General features: G+C 40.2%; 1 protein-coding gene across 1 annotated transcript in view; it reads left to right on the forward strand.

Annotated features, from left to right (window-relative positions):
• The window catches only part of c9h8orf34 (chromosome 9 C8orf34 homolog), a 274,725-nt gene that overhangs the window by 61,041 nt on the left and 195,295 nt on the right, over positions 1-18,389 (forward strand). Inside the window, exon 5 of the mRNA XM_052023371.1 lies at positions 7,781-7,809. Coding sequence (XP_051879331.1) covers positions 7,781-7,809 — 29 coding nt within the window. The remainder of the gene's footprint in view (positions 1-7,780; positions 7,810-18,389) is intronic.

Raw genomic sequence — 18,389 nt, forward strand, 5'->3', positions numbered from 1 at the left:
TGCAAAAAATTTAATATATTCCCATATATTTCAAAATGAATCGCTCATGAAAGGATTTTGAAAGAAGTTATTATGGTCCTTAATGTTCATTTATAAATTCTAAATGCCAATATCAACTATACTGTTAACAACCACTCATTGTACAATGAAATCTTGGCTTTCATCATCAAGTTAACTGCTATTTTGTAATTCTAAGCGTGGTGAGTTAGTAACAGCTTCTGAGAGATATGTCTCCATTTTTAGATGCATCCCTTTTACTTTACTCATCTTTGTTGAAGAGCTGTATCCAAGGTCCTTGCCAACTGAGACCACAGACAATTCAGACAGACCCTTTTCATTTGCTTGAAATTAACTTTGCTTTTCTGTCATGTGATTTCATTGTTCATCTGCAATAGAAGTGAGTGATGTTATTTGGCGTTTAAATATAGAGGAATGCATAATCATAATTTAAAACTGTTTGCATGAATAAGGCTTTGAACACGGGCTTTTACTCAGCTAGTTCTTTTGGTATCAATCTCTTCTAAGTTTGAAATGAACAAAAAAGAACTCATGAAAGTAAAACCAGGACAACAGGCTGGTTCCGAAAGCGCTAATTTGTTTGAAATCTGGGAGCAGATAATTTTGCTTTTATAATTGTTCATGGGATTTGGGGGCATTGGCAAGGCCAATTATTGTCCATCCCTAATTGCCCCTTTGCCACACTGGTGAGTCTGGAGACACTTACATGCTAGACCAGGCAAGGGCACTAGATTTCCTTCCCAGAAGAGTGTCGTGTTAGCAAAAGAATGCAATCAGTCTGGATTTTAGATTCCATAGAAACAAATGAATTGCAGAAAAATTATCTTGAAACTCTGGAAATCTGGATTTTGATTTATTTGAATGCCTTTTAGCTGTGGTTGTATTTAGAGTTTTCATTTAGAGATGTTAATCGTCTGCTTCTTTTCATTGGTTTGTGAATGCCAGCTATTTCCAGGTGGTTTTTCTGCTCTTCTGACTTTTATAGGTTGCGGTGTTTGACTGTGCCCCATTCCATCCTTTCTTCATTCCATGAGTAAATATTTCCTAACTTTAGACCGAGTTGCAATTAGTCATTTATTCTCTGAGAAAATGAATAACTGTTGACTTATAAAAAAAAACCAAGGTGACATTCTGACTTTGTGAAACATGCTCTAATTATAAATGCCCATAAGCTCTAATGGAGCAAGAAAGAGCGCAGAGATTAGTGCTGCACTTCTAGGTTTTACTAAGTGGAAGTTTACTTTTAAATATGACTCCAATGTGGCTTTGTAGCAATTCGACTAATGCTGTGGGGCATAGAATGGAAGATCAGGGAGGTTATAGTAAAACTATATAAAACATTAGTTAGCCACAGTTGGAGTATTGTCTGTAGTTCTGATCGGCACCCTGCAGGAATGATGTAATTGCACAGGAGATTGTGCAGAGGAGATTCATCAGGGCATTGTCTGGGATGGAGCATTTCAGCTATGAGGAGAGACTGAATAGGCTGGGTTTGATTTCCTTGGAGCAGAGTAGACTGAGGGGGAATCTGAAGGGTATAGATAGTGAGAAACTTCTCCCCTTGGTTTAGATGTCTATAATTAGAGGTGTCAATGGTTTACAGTAAGGGGTTGGATTTTAGGAAGATTTTTTTCACCCCGAGGGTGGTTGAAATCTGCAGAGCACTGTCTGAGAGGGCGGTGGAGCAGAGACTCTCACAACAATTAAGAAATATCTAGATGAGCACATGAATTGCCAAGGCACAGCAGGTTACCAGCCAAGTACTGGAAAATGGGAGCTGACGTGTCAGAATAGATCTATTCAATTTTGATTTCCTTAAGCACTAAACAAAAAGAGTAGAACAAATACTGTTTCAGCAATATTATTTTAGTGTGATACTTATTTGAAGAAATTTCTAACAACGTTATATTCTTAAGTTTAAAGAATGGAGGTTGATTGTTCTAGCAGTGATCCACCACTGCGATTACCATTTACAATCACAAGATCACAAGACAAAGGAACAGAAGTAGGCCATTCGTCCCATCGAGTCTGGTCCATGAGCTAAACTAATACTATTCCTATCTAGCCCCAATTTCAGGCCTTATCCCCATATCCCTTGATACCTTGACTAGTTAGATACCTGTCAATCTCCTCCTTAAACTCCCCAAATGATTGGGCCTCCACAGCTGTACGTGGCAAAGAATTGCATAATTTCACTACCCTCTAGCTAAAGAAATTTCTCCTCATTTCTGTTTTAAACCGGTACCCTCTAATTCTAAGATTGTGCCCTCTAGTCCTGGACTCACCCACCAGGGGAAACAGCTTAACCACATCTACTCTGTCCAGTCCTTTCAACATTCTAAATGTTTCTATGAGGTCCCCTCTTATTCTTCTGTGCTCCAATGAATACAGTTCAAGAGCAGACAGACAGAATGTAAGCCCTTTCATTCCAGGAATCATCCTCGTAAATCTTTTCTGAACCCTCTCCAACATCAGCACATCCTTCCTAAGATAAGGAGCCCAAAACTGCGCACAGTACTCCAAATGAGGTCTCACCAGTGCCCCATAGACCCTCATCAACACTTCCTTACTTTTATACTTTATACCTCTCGAGATGAATGCTAACATAGCATTCGCTTTCTTTACCGCCGATCCAACCTGGTGGTTAACCTTTAGGGTATCCTGCACGAGTACCCCCAAGTCCCTTTGTACTTCTGTACTTTGAATTTTCTCCCCATCTAGATAATAATCTGCCCGTTTATTTCTTTTTCCAAAGTGTACAACGGCACATTTCTCAACATTGAATCTCATCTGCTATTTCTTTGCCCATTCTCCTAAACTATCTAAGTGTCTCTGCAACCTTCCTATTTCTTCAATACTCCCTACTCCTCCACCTACCTTGGTGTCGTCTGCAAACTTAGCCACAAAACCATTTACTCCATCATCCAAATCATTAATGTACAAAGTTAAAAGAAGTGGCCCCAACACCGACCCCTGCGGAACACCACTAGTAACCGGTAACCAACCAGAACGGGATCCCTTTATTCCCACCCTTTGCTTTCTGCCCACCAGCCAATGCTCCACCCATTCCAATATCTTACCTGTAATCCCATGAGCTCTCATCTTATTAAGCAGCCTCTTGTGCGGCACCTTGTCGAAGGCCTTTTGAAAGTCTAAATACACAACATCCACAGCCTCTCCCTTATCCACCCTACCTGAGATTTCCTCAAAAAAACTCCAATAGGTTGGTCAGGCAGGATCTTCCCTTCACAAAACCATGCTGGCTTGGGTCTATCTTGCCTTGCACCTCTAGGTATTCCATAACCTCATCCTTGAGGATCGATTCCAATAACTTTCCCACCACCGATGTCAGACTAATAGGTCTGTAATTTCCTTTATGCTGCCTCCCACCCTTCTTATACAGCGGAACTACATTTGCGACCTTCCAGTCCTCTGGAACCATGATGAAGTCTATTGATTCCTGAAAAATTATCACCAATGCCTCCGCAATCTCTGAAGCCACCTCCTTCAGAACCCGGGGGTACACCTCATCCGGCCCGGGAGACTTATCTGCCTTTAGTCCATTTAGCTTCCCAAGCACCTTCTCTCTAGTAATCTTAACTGAATTCCGTTCTATCCCCTGAGACCCCTGACTATCCGGTAAATTGCTGATGTCCTCCACAGTGAAGACTGATGCAAAATACTCATTTAGTTCCTCTGTCATCTCTTTGTTGTCCATTATAATTTCTCCCACACCGTTTTTAATTGGTCCTATATCAACCCGTGTCTCTCTTTTACTATTCATATATTTAAAAAACCTCTTGGTATCTTTTTGAATGTTATCTGCCAACTTCCTTTCATAATTCATCTTTTCTTTCCTAATGACCTTCTTAGTTTCTTTCTGTAAGTTTTTAAGTTTCCCAGTCTTCTGTTTTCCCACTAATTTTTGCCTCCTTGTATGCCCTCCCTTTTGCTTTTATTTTAGCCTTAACCTCTCTCGTTAGCCACATTTGTGCCATTTTTCCATTCATAACCTTTTTTCTTGGAATATATCAATCCTGCATTTTCCTTATTTCTCGTAGAAATTCCATCCATTTCTGCTCCGCCGTCCCTCCAATTAGCTTACTTTGCCAATCAGTTTGGGCCAGTTCCTCTCTCATGCCACTGTAATTTCCTTTGTTCCACTGAAATATTGACACATCTGATATCAGCTTCTCCTTTTCAAATTTGAAATGTGTTACTTGGGCCATCTTGGGCACAGAACTGTGAAATTTAGGCCCCCTGTTCTGCTCAGAAAAGTGTTTATTTGACTTGATGAGGCTTTAAATGGTAACATGTTGATACACTGGAGAGAAAATCTGTTGATGTTTTGTGAACGTACAGAGCAGAGTGGTCAGTGAGCTAGTCTATTCTACCATTTGTAGTAAGCCAAGTTGCACATAATTATGCTGTACTTGTATATATCGAGACTTGTCTGTAGTATAGATATTTTCAGTGGCCTGATACAATTTCTTGGGGTAAAGTGCGATAATCTCCCTTGTATGGCTGACATATATCATACTGTATGTTTGTATATCATAATACAGAGGAGTTATTAGAAAGAACAGTAAACAGAGAAAAGGTGGTCTTGCTACTTGACATCACAGCATTCTGGTCTCCTCATGAATTGCTTTTAATTTTTGTTTCTGTCTTCTCACCTCCCTTATTAACCCTTTGAGCCCTGCCACCATTCTTCTGAGATGTTAATACCTTCACGGTTGGATTCATTAAAGATGTATCCATTAAGACAAAATTGGAAACCTAACCTGAAGTTAAACATATCACTTTCAGAAATGTCATTAGACACTGTTATTTTCTGCACAGCAAAAAAACATTAATAACCACTGAAATATCCACTTTACCAGGAAGATGGCAGCTTTTCAGCCATAACAACTCCATCAGTTATTTTGGATTATCCTTCTTCACTCATGAGCTACTCTTCAGCCTTGCTGTACTTTCCTCTTTGTTGCTTCATTGTAATCTCATTTTTAACCCATCAACCACATAAACACTTGTTGCTTTTTCTCTCTCTTCCAGACACAAAGTCACGTGCATGAGAAATTAGTTGAATTGCACCCTAACTTTACATCAAAAATAAGATGTAACCATTTCTCCATGGCTAAAGCAATACTATCATTGCAAAGTCTTCCATCATTAACAGGTGTTACCACAGACTAGAATTTCTCTGATTCATTTGTCGACGTTGAAACCCTACTGAAACTTATTGTTCTGCAATAAGTGATACACGTCCTAATCCATTAGGGCTTTTTTTAGCACTGATTCTCAAACTGGAAGTATGATAGATGTCACGAACCAGCAACAAAAGAAACACACTGAGCATGATTCAGTGTTAAAAACTATTTTATTAATCACTACTTATGATAATACGTAAAATAAAAGTAAAAATGTTAGTATGTTAGAATTCAAAAATGTTAAACCTTGAACGTTAACCCCAAAACTAAACTCTTCGTGTGTGTGTGTGACAAAGTCCCAAACTCCAAGTTCAGGAATGGTTCTTAAAGTTCAGTTCCGCAAGCCATAAGGTGAAACATGAGCAAGGGCTTCTTCAACAACCACCGTTGTCTGAAGATAAGACGTAGATGTAGAGAACATAGGGAGAGTAATTACGAAATCCAAATGTTCCACGATGGAACCCAAGCGACTCTTCAGTGTTTACTCGGTAGTGACTTCCTCACCCCGAAAAGCATCCGAATCGTGGTCATCCACACAAATACCTGTTTCCTTCTACAGGTCAGCAACAAAGTGAACTCCACCGGATTACTTCCAACTTCCATACATGGATTTCAGTGGCAGACACAGTTATAGTTTCTCATCCATCGATAGAGAAAACTAGCAGGCTGGTGTCTCTCTCCCTTCTCTCTCTCTCGCTCTCTCTCTCTCCTATTTCTTCTAACTTCTTCAACAACGTCATTATGTCCTTTATCTTCTATTGACGTAAGCACTATCTTAACTCTATCTTAACGGGGCTTTCACTGAGTCCGTAACATAGATTATTTACCACGCATCTAAATTGGTACATCCATTATATCAGTTAAGATGCTTGATGTCATTCAGGGTAGTTCAGTGATCTTAATCTTCACCTGTTAATGGAGGCACAAGAGACTGCAGATGCTGGAATCTGGAGCAAGAAACTATCTGCTGGAGGAACTCAGCAGGTTGAGCAGCATCTCAGAATGTTGCTCCACCTTTTAATGGTCCTCAAAGCTATCTTCTCTATCAGAAACATTTAGGTAGTAGAGTAATGTCGCACCATTTTTACTCCAGTAGCTCTTTCAACCCCATAACTAAACTCACCAAGGAGAAGTGCAGTGGTGTCTGACTTGAATATAAAGTACTGTACCATTCCTTCATCAATGTGGGCCAAAACTCCAGCATTCTTTATTTTATATTACCATCACAAAGACTACAGCAGTTCAAAAAGGTCATCTTCATGGCAGGTGGATAAAGCAATGAGTAAGGTCTTTTTAGTATTTACAGATGTCACATGAATAATAAAAAGGATGAGGTCCTTCAGTCTTTTGGATGGGAAATCAAACCGTGCCTTCCCTGCATTCTTTTGTGGATGCAAAAAAACTCATGTTTTTTTTAAGAGGAGGAAGTTATCACCAATGTCTTGGCAAATATTTATCCCTCACACAGCATTGCCAAAGCCAAATAGCTTGTTCATTATTGCCTTGCTGGTTATGGGAGCTTGCCGTGCATAAATTGACTGCTGCAGTTCTTGCACTCAACTACTTAATTGTTATTAAATGTTCTGCAACATATTGAAAGAGAAATGCCAGGTACTATATAAATGCAAGGCTTCCTCTCTTTAAGTTGTTTCCATTTAACAAATGCCTGATATGCAGAAGATTTCTTCCATAATTGTACTACAATGGAGTTTTCTCTGTTCCGTTTCATGATCTGAATTCCATTCAGATGTATTTGATCCATGCTTCATGTGAAAATTAACTTGTGTAGGAAGATGAACCAAATCTGACTTTGTTAACAATGTATCTAAAGTGGTAACCCTTCGGATGAATGAATCCTATCACAGTAGAGTTAAAACTACTAAATTATATTCAACGTTGATTGAAGGAAAAATAATTTCATTTGATTCCCCTGCTTCAACTTTATTTAATCTGTTACAAATCAATAAAAAAGTTTCAAGTCTTCTACGAAGTCCCTCAATCATTTACAGCCTGCATTAATTCTTTTTCTTATGACTGAACTCCTTTGGAGCATTGTATCTGTCAACAGCATGAATAATGGAAAAATATAAACGTGGGTGGGGGAGAAGCAGGAAACTGCTGAAATGCAGCTTATCAAAGTGTATCAAATTTTCTCTATTTTGAAAATTCTTACAAAGGTACAGTTAAATATAATTAGCTAATATTGTTAGTCACAACAAATTTAAAATCATAACAGTTGGCTGTCAGTTCTGCCTCAGGCATTCACAAACTTCAAGACAAATAGAAATCTTTCTTCCTTGATGAATCCCCGGAAGAATAGCTCAGTGCTAAATACTCAGCTTTCTTTTTTTGTAGATTCTGGAATTGCCCCACTTCTGTGCTGGTTTCCTGCTTGCAAAGCAATAACATAAATGCTATCAAAGTTGTTAAAGATTTGCTTAATTTAAAAACAGGATTTTACAGATCATTGCAAATGCAATTCAATCCTTTTGTTAAAGAGTAAAACCTACAAAATTACTTGAATTCTAATTCTTGTCATTTTTCCCGGTCAGGTATTGCTACTCCAGATGAATTTGATCAAGTAAGTCCTTTTTCCTTTTAGTTTACATATATACACACACATAATATGATATATACTGTATGTGTAAAGATTTCCTATTTTCACATGTAATCTAGATAGCTGCTATGATTAAAAGTTGCAACCTAAGTATTATAAAGAAATTCATGTCCAATTTGTAGTGCTTTAGATGTTGTGCAGTGCATTGTATTCTGCCTCTGAAATTCGGTTCTAATGAAGCCATATTTAAAGTGAAAGGATGTGAAAAGCAGACAAGTATTGCTGATTGCAACGAGTGCAAACTATAGAATTGAATGACTATGTTACATCAGAGGAACAATATCATGAGTGAACCACCTGCACCTCTTCAAGGGGATGTGGTTTGTATTTGCAGCAGGAGGTGCAGGTAACCTTTAATGGACTCTGACCCTGGACACATTTATGAATGAAGCAGTGTGGAAGAGAGTGAGCTCTGAGATTTTCTGAAACACCACTGGAGGTTTTGGTGGAAGAAGAAGAGATATTCTTTCTCATGGAACTTGGGAACCCTTCAGTCAAATTCTTAAAATACAGTTTGAGAAGATGCCTGTGGCAGTGGAAGATGAATCCCTGAGGACCGAGATGCATTGCCAAAAGTTCAATGACTCGTATGCATAGTCAGACAGGCTGAATGGATCTTGGAATGCCAGATTCCATTGACTGCACTACTAATTTTAGTCACTATTCCATGCACTTGAAACCTATTGTTTACCTACCTATCTCTATCAATCAGGATCTTTAGGCAACATTCATAGGTTTATGTCAACCTTACAGAGTTAGCATGGCTTCATACCTGATAGATGTATCTTACACCCAGCAGATACTGTCACCTATTCAACCATTGAAGGTGTATCACCCAAACTTTATTGTGTGACAGGGACTGGGTTACTCCCTGCTTTCTTCCAGGATGAGTTGGATATAATCTGAAGTGAAGGCAATGAACCAGTCGGAGACCAGTGTGGTGGAATGGCCTTGCCCACTTAGAAGATGTGGTGTTCATCAATAGCGGAATGACTGAAATGCTCAAGATAAGGGGTGTTCATCTCACACCTCAGTTAAGAACATAAGAAGTAGAAGCAGGAGTAGACCATTTGGCCCATTGAGCTTGTTTTGCCTGTCGATAAGATCACGGCTGATCTTCTCCCTCAAATATAATTTTCCTGCCCTATTCCTAAATCCCTTGTTTTCTTTATTATTCAGAAATCTATTGAACTTTCTTTTGAATCCAATGTATGACTGAGCCTCCACAGCCCTTTGGGGTAGAGAGTTCCAAAGGTTCACCATTGAGTGAGACATTTCTGCTAAAGGGCTCGCCTCCTATTTTGAGACTGTGACTCCCCTCATTCTAGACTCCTCGCCCAGGGAAACATGCTCCTGATGTCTACTCTGTTGAGTCCTCAGTGTCAATTTTCATTCTTCCAAATTCTAGACGATAGAGACCAAGCTTCCTCAGCCTCTCCTCGTGACAGATACATCAATCCCAGGAACCAGTCCAATGAATCTTTTCTGTGATCTCTCAAAGCAAGTACATTTGTTTTTTTTTAGGTAAGAGCCTAAAATTGTGCACATTGCTCCAAGTGTGCTCTCACCAAGGCCCTATGTAAGACAGCTTTACTCTGATACTCAAATCCTTTAGTAATAAAGGCTAACATCTATTTGCCTTAATTGCCTGTTGTACCTGCACATTAGTTTTCAGTGACTTGCATACAAGGATATCCAAGTCCATTTGAACATCAGCAAATTTTAATCTCTCACCACTTTTTAAAAAAAATACTCAACATTTCTGTTTCTTCTACTGAAGTGGGTTCCCTCACGTCATCAAAAAATTTGGAAATTTGGTTGCCTCGGCCAGATCGTTAATATACATTATGGTCTTTTGGGGTTTCATCAGCAGTTTCTGTGACATCCCATTGATCATAGCCTGCTAACCTGCCAACCCACATTGCCTCCATCCTAGAACCAACGTCACTCAACTGCAGTTGTCAAACTGCAGCATGCAGATGACACGTGCATATGTTGAGCTCCTAGTCTTCATCAACCCTTTCACTGAAGCATGTAAGAGAAAGACGCTTGCACTTAATATCTGCAAAGTAAAGGTTTTTTTACAAAACTACCTCTGCTGTATAACATGGCTGTCTGACAGTTAAAGTATATGATGGAATCCTGGAAAATGTGGACCATATTGTGAGTCACCTCTCAGTGAAGGCAGACCAAGATGCTGAAGTTCACTATCGCCTCCAGTGTGCCTGTTCAACTTTCAGAGGAGCAGGAAGTTACAAAGGTAATTTTATAGGACCCATTATATGGACCCAAATAGAAGCTCTGGAAACAGTAGTACATCTTAGTAAAAATCTTGCCAGAATGCATACATGTTACAGGAAATTTGTCTGAAGATGCTCAAGACATTTCTCCAGAACCATCTCTCAATGAAGACATTGATGAATCGCCTTCAGTCTTTGCTCATCCGAGGCAAAGAATGTTTGAAGAGCAAACACTCAAACCCAGCAAAAGCTCATTGTCTACTGGTCTGCAGTGAGCCCTGCCCTCTTACATGTTTGAGACATGGATTACCTACACAGGCATTGGAGGCATACCAGCAATTCTGTTGCTGCACAATCTTCCAGGTTCATTGGCAGAATAAGAAACTAATGTCAGTATCCTCTTCCAGGCCAACAGCCCCAGCACTGAGGCCTTTGATCAGCTTCAACGGCCATGTTTTTCAGAATTCTGCAACAAGCATTCTGCTCTGAGCTCTGTTGCAGCAGGAGATTACCAACAGGGTGGTGAAGAAGGCATTTAGCATGCTGGCCTTCATCAATCAGGGCATCAAATTTAGCAGTAGGGACGTTATGTTGCAGTTATATAAGTTGTTGGTGAGGCCGCACTTGGAGCATTGTGTACAGTTTTGGTCACCATGTTATACAAAAGACATTGTCAAGCTGGAGAGGGTGCAGAAAAGATTTACGAGGATGCTACCTGGACTAGAGGGCCTGAGTTAAAGAAGTTGGCCATGCTGGATCTTTATTCCTTGGAGTGTAGGAGAATGAGGGGTGACCTCATAGAAGTTTATAAAATGATGAGGGGTATGGATGAAGTGAACGGTCATAGTCTTTTCCCTAAGGTTGGGGTGTCCAAAACTAGAGGGCACAGATACAGATAAGAAGGGAGAGATTTCAAAGAGACCTGAGAGGTAACTTCTTTACACAGAAGGTAGTGAGTACCTGGAATGAGCTACCAGAGGAAGTGGTCAAGATGGGTACCATTGCAACATTTAAGAGCCATTTGGATAGGTGCTTGGAGAGTTATGGACCAAACGTGGCCAAATGTGACTAGCAGGGAGGATGCTGTGGTTGGCATTGACCAGTTGGGCCGAATGGCCTGTTTCTGTGCTGTATTACTCTGTGACTCTATGACAGAGAAAGTGATTCAAGGTTGTCCTCAATACCTCCTTTAAAAAGCATAATATCCCCACTGACTCTTGGGTGTCCCTGGCCCACCACCACTTAGTATGGAGGAGCATTTAGGATCATATTTACAACCTCTTCTGTGCATCAGAAGTGCACACCTGACCATCACAACCAGCAGAAGTTCAGGAACTTCCCAGTTACCCACCTGCCTGTATGACAAGCAACTCCTGTTCGACCTGTGGCAGAGTCTGCAGGTCCCACATTGCCCTTATCAGCCACCTCAGGATCCACTGGAGTAGTTTCATGTCTTCCTTGATCCTGAATGACTTCCAAGAAGAAAACTTATCACCCATACTGAAAACCTCTCAGCAAACCATTTTGAAAACTGCAACCCAAGTAAGTGCACTACAAATGGAGTTCATTGCCTTCCAAGTCACCTCCAATGAAAATCAACTGCCTTTCACCAGCAATGCTGTGTAGTCACTCGGGTAGAGCTGTGGAAGAGTAGTAAAACAAGCAGATACTTTGAAGACAATACAGAGGAAGTCCATGTTTGTTTGTACGTTTCCCATGATTGGAACAATAAATATGGTTCAGAATCTTTATCATCTTGTTTTTTTTTAATTTTTGTATTGTGGACAAGCAGCTGTTGTGAAGGTCAGCAACAGGGGAAAGTTAAAGTTAGGTCTCTTTATGAATGGGGAATTGGGGTTGTGTTTATGTTTTTATGAGTTAGCTGAATTTTTCTTGTGCAGCCCAGTCAGAAAAAGAGCAGGACAGATTACCTCATTTTCTGTTTCTTCTGCTCCACATTTTGCAACAAGGTTTGGGATTTCATGATGGTGCAGTCTTGGACGCAGCATGGACGCATTCTGACAAGTACTACAGAGCACCTCCATTGTGGTTGTAGATACAGTGTTCACTTTTGGAGATGTTATGTTAGTGCTGGCCTCTTGAGTTGATCTGAGCATGTGTCAAGGAAAGGCATGCTTTTTGATGACGTATTTTCCCTCCTGTTGCAAGCTGTTCTTTAAGAATTGTGGAAGCAGGTGAATGTATGTCTTGTTAGAGGGTTTTGAAGATGTATAACTAATGAGAGAAAAAGTATGTTGAAAAGGTTAAAGTAAATATGCGGAATTTCTAGTACTGAGCATGCAAGGGATAGGTGAATGAAGTGTCTGCTTTTGTTTCAAAGATGGCTTGAAGTGAGGAAACTAAAACTAAAGTTGGGTTTTGCAAGGTCATGCATGGAGTAAAGATGTATCTGTAAAAGAACCTAACCTTGCCTGTCCTGGTGAGGTCATAACACTTTTCCTTTGCTGCTCTCAGGTCCAGAGAAGAATTCATCTGGCCTTCTTTCCGGATTGCAGCAGAGTAAATTATCATGGAATACGGCAGCTTTCCGAGAGAAGGTAACCTGCCTTCTGATATTCAGCTGCTTTCTGCGTACCTCCACCACCTCACCCAAAAGCCTGGGGGGAAGGTGGTTTTGGTACTCAGCAAATGTAAATTATCCCCTCCATTTCAAGAGATTCAAGCTGCTTTTTAATAGTAAAATCCCATCACTTATTTCATTTCCCCAACAACTGAGCTAACTATGGGGAGCATGAGTAATGCCAGAAGCTCATCCTGAATATAATGAGGAATAATCACATAAAGGGAGAACACCTCCCATTGACTTCATTAGGTAAGCAAAATGAACAGCTTGTACATCGCCTCTCTAATGTATGTGATATATAAAATAACAAAACCATTTTATTTACTCTGGAGGCACATATGTTTTGTGCAGTTTTGCACTATAAGGGACTAATAAAATATTTATTATTCTGAGATTACTGCTACTCATTACATATCCACCAGCTCACAGAGAGTTGTTGAGGCTCATGGCTCTTTTGCAATAAAATCATATCAATCTGGACTGAGAAGTATTTTAAGTAAATTCTAGTATCGCTTCAAGCAATAAAAATTCCTATTTTTAATAGGAAATTCAAGACTAATAACACTGGAGGCTACACTGAGTAAGGAAGCTTCACAAGGCAGTGGAAAATCTGAAAATGAATCAAAGTTAAATCTGCCAATTTGTCATGTGCTGATGAAATGATTGGAGATCAGGCATTACAAGCAGATATCTGGATATTAGTCTGGGCTTCTGTTTGGACACTCCTCAAATCTAGATTTAGAAATTCCCCTAGGCATTTCCAGATCTGTACATTATAAAATCAAAATGATTAACAGAATACAATCAGTGTAAAACTTCAACTTCTGATTATATTAACATAAAAAATTTACTTAATATATAATGCTTGTAGGGGTGTATTTGAGAATATATTAATATGACTATATTGCTATTTTGAACTGGGTAAGTAACAGAGATTGTCCCATTTTATATATTAATTGGTTGTTGGTATGCTTATCGACAGCAACGTTACTGCTTGCCTTAGGAAAGTTAGCTATATCTTGACAGTTGCCTCAGTTGGTTATGGTGTCCTCACTTGCTCCTTATGTATGAATGACCAAAATGTGAGAATAGATTGGTGTTAAAGAAAAATTGTTTTCATGTTGCTCAGGCAAGGAAAAAAATAAGATTTCAAATAAGTAAACCTATAAAAATGTAAGAAATATTCAGGCAACTTTTTTTCCAGATTGTGTGCCTGATATTTTGTGTAATATAAATATTATGGACAGATAAATTAAGCACAGATCTTGTCATTGATTTGCAACTGAATGGAACATACCTGTATTTCCTCCTTGCCTTTCAGTGGACTGCCTGAGATGTGATGAGAAATGTTAATTATATGCACAAATGTAATGTGAATCTGCAGATAAATTTCTTAAAATAATGCTGTATATATTTGGGGAAGACTTTTGCCAGAAAAAACCACGTCCATTTCTAGAACTTTTGTTTGGGTTTTAAGGAACAGATCGATAGGGTGTCTGTAGAGTTTGTAGTGGTCTTTTCCTAAGTTGACCAAAGACTGTACTGGTGCCCTGATGGTAGTGGTGAAATTTGTCATCTATGTCTACTTTCACTATAGTTCAGCAAATCTAAAACTGAAATACTAGAAGAAGCTATGGCACTCTAGGTTTATGGAGATAACTTAATTTTAGCAGTGAACCGTGAGAGTTACTTAGTCCTTGTAATTGCAAGTGGCAATATAGATCTTAAATACTGAGAAAATTTCTGATCTGTTCTACTTGGATACTGCATTAAATTCTTCAGTGTTGAAGCATTATAGCATTGTGACCAATGGGTAAACTTTAAACTTAAAAGTACAGCACTGACCAGTGCATAACGCATCTAACCTGACATTCATTGTGATCTTTCGTAGATGATCTATAGAAACATGAATTTTGATGTATTGTAGCTATAAGAGGGATGATGTATACTCCATGGAATGGTTTTGTTTGATGTTCTTTGTAAATACAGTTGCTATTTGTATTTTTTATTACAATGAATTTGAACCCCAAGAATGCCCATGCATTTGTTGAAATGTAATTTGTAGACTAGCAATGCAGCCTAGCTACATCTTGCCAACCTCTTTGTTCAAGATGATGCATTTGCATACATGCGAGTAATCTATTTGTCATTGTTGGGATTTTAATTTGTTCAATCGGATGATACTTATCATAGCAGTTAATGTCATTAAAAGTCATCCCCTGATGAGGAGTTTTTGCATTAAATATTTTCACATTTAGTAGTTTGGAAACTAAAAGGGCTGAGGAGGGCCTGATCTAAGAGGGAAATGTCTGTCCGGGCCCAGTCCTGATGCAGGGTCTTGACCTGAAATGTTGACCATCCTTTTTCCCTCCATACATGCTGCTTGACTCACTGAGTTCCTCCAGCATTTTGTTTTTGGCTCCAGATTACAGAGTCTGCAGTCTCTGGTGTTTCTGAACTTATTTGTGAACTGGAAGGTGGTTGGGGGGGGGAGGTGGGGGGAGGTGGGGGGAAGCAGACGTCCTTCCTACAATCTGTCAAGCAAACCTTGAAAAGATGAAGCTAACTCCATCTACAAGTTTACAAGTTTGCAGATGATACTACCGTTGTAGGCCGTATCTCAAACAGTGATGAATTGGAGTACAGGAAGGAGATAGAGCTTAGTGGAATGGTGTCATGACAACAACCTTTCCCTCAATGTCAACAAAACTAAAGAGCTGGTCATTGACTTCAGGAAGGGGAGCGGTGTACATACACCTGTCTACGTCAATGGTGCTGAGGTCGAGAGGGTTGACAGCTTCAAGTTCCTGGGAGTGATCATCACCAACAACCTGTCCTGGACAAACCACACGGATGCCATGGCCAAGAAAGCTCACCAGCACCTCTACTTCCTCAGGAGGCTGAAGAAATTTGGTTTGTCCCCTTTGACTCTCACCAACTTTTACCAATGCACCATAGAAAGCATCCTATCAGGATGTATCACGGCTTGGTATGGCAACTGCTCTGCCCAAGACCGCAAGAAGCTGCAGAGAGTTGTGGACACAGCCCAGCGCATCACGGACACCAGTCTCCCCTCCTTGGACTCTGTCTATACCTCTCGTTGTCTTGGTGAAGCAGCTAGCATAATCAAAGACCCCACCCACCCGGGACATTTCTCTCCTCTCTTCCATCGAGTAGAAGATACAGGAGCCTAAGGGCACGTACCACCAGACTTAAGGACAGCTTCTACCCCACTGTTTTAAGACTATTGAACGGTTCCCTTATACAATGAGATGGACTATGACCTCATGACCTCACGATCTACCTTGTTGTGACCTTGCACCTGATTGCACTGCACTTTCTCTGTAGTTGTGACACCTTACTCTGTACTGTTATTTTTTTTACCTGTACTACATCAATGCACTCTGTACTAACTTGATGTAACTGCACTGTGGAATGAATTGACCTGTAAGATCGGTTTGTAAGACAAGTTTTTCACTGTACCTGGGTACAAGTGACAATAATATACCAATACCTACTTCTCTCCTAATGAATGACTGCCTACTCCTCACAATCTGATCTTGCCAGGACCCAATAAGCTCTTTACTTGATCTTCTGTTATAATCTCCCTGCCCAACCATTCTTCTTCTCCCCTCCTCTGACCCAACAACACCCTCCTGCACTCCCCCTCCCCCATCCAAACTTCCATCCACAACTTCCCATTGATGATTGTTGACTCCTATTTCCCAATTACATTCATCGGCACAGAACCCCCTGCTCAACAGCTGATCATTCTCTCAGACTAGTGGCTGTTGGCTGGGAAATGGAGGAAAATGCATTGTTTGTTTCTGTTTTTAAATTCTCTCCTTGCCCACCCTTAAAAATCAAGGCCCTTGTACCCATGCTGGAAGATTCAGGCTTGGCACCTTCTCTTAAAAACTAATTTAGTGCTTGCAGCCAAAAATAAGATAAATTTTACAGAAATACACATACATTCATGGAAAGAAGGAGGGGCATGAAAAGTGAGAATACAAACATTTTAAAGAAGTTCAAAAAATTAAAGTAAGTAGGAACTAAACAAAAATAAACTATCAGGGGACACAAGGCAAAATAGTAAAATATCATACTTTCAGATAAAATCAGAAGAAAGCCACTGTGGAAATGAACAGGATAAAATAACAGATCAGCTAGAATCAGCAGAGAGACATCGTGGCCCAGATTTTGTTGATTGGAGCCCACTGTGTAAAGCTGCTGCTTGAAGATGCCATTGTCTTGTGTTGATTTGATTGCATCCATAACAGCTGATAATGTCACGGAGACTTACAGCACAGAAACAGGCCCTGAGGCCCATCAAGTCTGTACCAACCATCCATTCAAACTAATCCCATGTTTTATTCTCCCCACATTCTCTTCAAGTCCCACCAGATTTTACCACCCATCTACACACAAGGGGCAATTTATGGTGGCCAATTAACCTACCAACCTGTGTGTCTTGGGTATGTGGGAAGAAACTGGAGACCAATGCAGTCTCGGGGAGAATGTACAAGCTCCACACAGATAGCACCTGATGTCAGGATTGAACCCATGTCACAGGCGCTGTGCGACAGCGGCTCTACTAGCTGCGCCACTGTGCTGCCCACTGTCCTGGGTTTCAGGTGATGTAATAAGTCAATGGCTCCATTCACAAAACTACGGAGAAATCCTTGAGAGTTGGCAGAAGTACTTCCCAATTTTGTTGCCTCCGAAGATATTCAAAACATTAAGAGTGAAATGAATGATTAAACAATTTGAAAAGTTATTAATTTGTTTTTAAAAATGGATTATAATCAACCAAAACACTTAAATATTACTGCAAATGCAAATTATTTTAACTCATTCTTGCCTTTTCTTTCACATAGCTGTAAAATGCATGGGTTTGCAATTATTTCTCTAACTGCAGGAACGGTGAGCAGATTCTCTGGAGTCCAATAGCAGAGCATATAGATCAGCTGTCAATAAGTTCAGGACTATGTAATGAGTATATTTAAGCTCGATATGAAGAGATTTGGGGGCATTAAAGGAAACGGGTGATTGATTTTCTACTGACTTTTGAGATCTGGATATTGCCGGCAAGGTTAGAGTTTATTGCCCATCCCTACTTAGACTTGAGAATGTGGTAGTGAGCCGCCTTCATAAACAACTGCAGTCCTTCTGGTGAAAGTACTCTCACAGTGCTGTTGGACAAGAAGTTCCAGGATTCAGGCTGGTGAAAGTTGCTGTTGGAGTAGTCTGGGTGAGTAACTGTGTTGCATTTGGATATCACACACTGTGGGCACTGTATGGCGATGGTGGAGGGAATAAATGCTTAGGGTGGTTGATGGGGTGCTAATCAAGTTGGCTGCTTTTTTCAGGGTGTTGCCAAACTTCCTGAGAGTTGTTGGTGTTGTACTCATTCATCAGACTGCGTTCTATCGCACTCCTGATTTCTCCTTGGGGTGTCAGGAGATAAATCACTCACCACTGGATATCCAGCCTCTGACCTGTCCTTGCAGCCACAGTATTTGTGGTTGGTCTAGTTGAGTTTAATGGTGATCCCCAGGATATCAATGGAGCCAAGGTCGTTGATGACTGTATAATTGAGTGGCGAGGCAGGTTGGAGATGGTCATTGCCTGGCGCTTTTGTGTCATTACTGACGTTTATCAGCCCATGTCTGAATATTGTTTAGGTCTTGCTGCTGCAGGCATGGGCTGCTTCATTCACT

Source organism: Pristis pectinata, chromosome 9 (assembly GCF_009764475.1).
Source record: "Pristis pectinata isolate sPriPec2 chromosome 9, sPriPec2.1.pri, whole genome shotgun sequence".
Lineage (NCBI taxonomy): Eukaryota > Metazoa > Chordata > Chondrichthyes > Rhinopristiformes > Pristidae > Pristis > Pristis pectinata.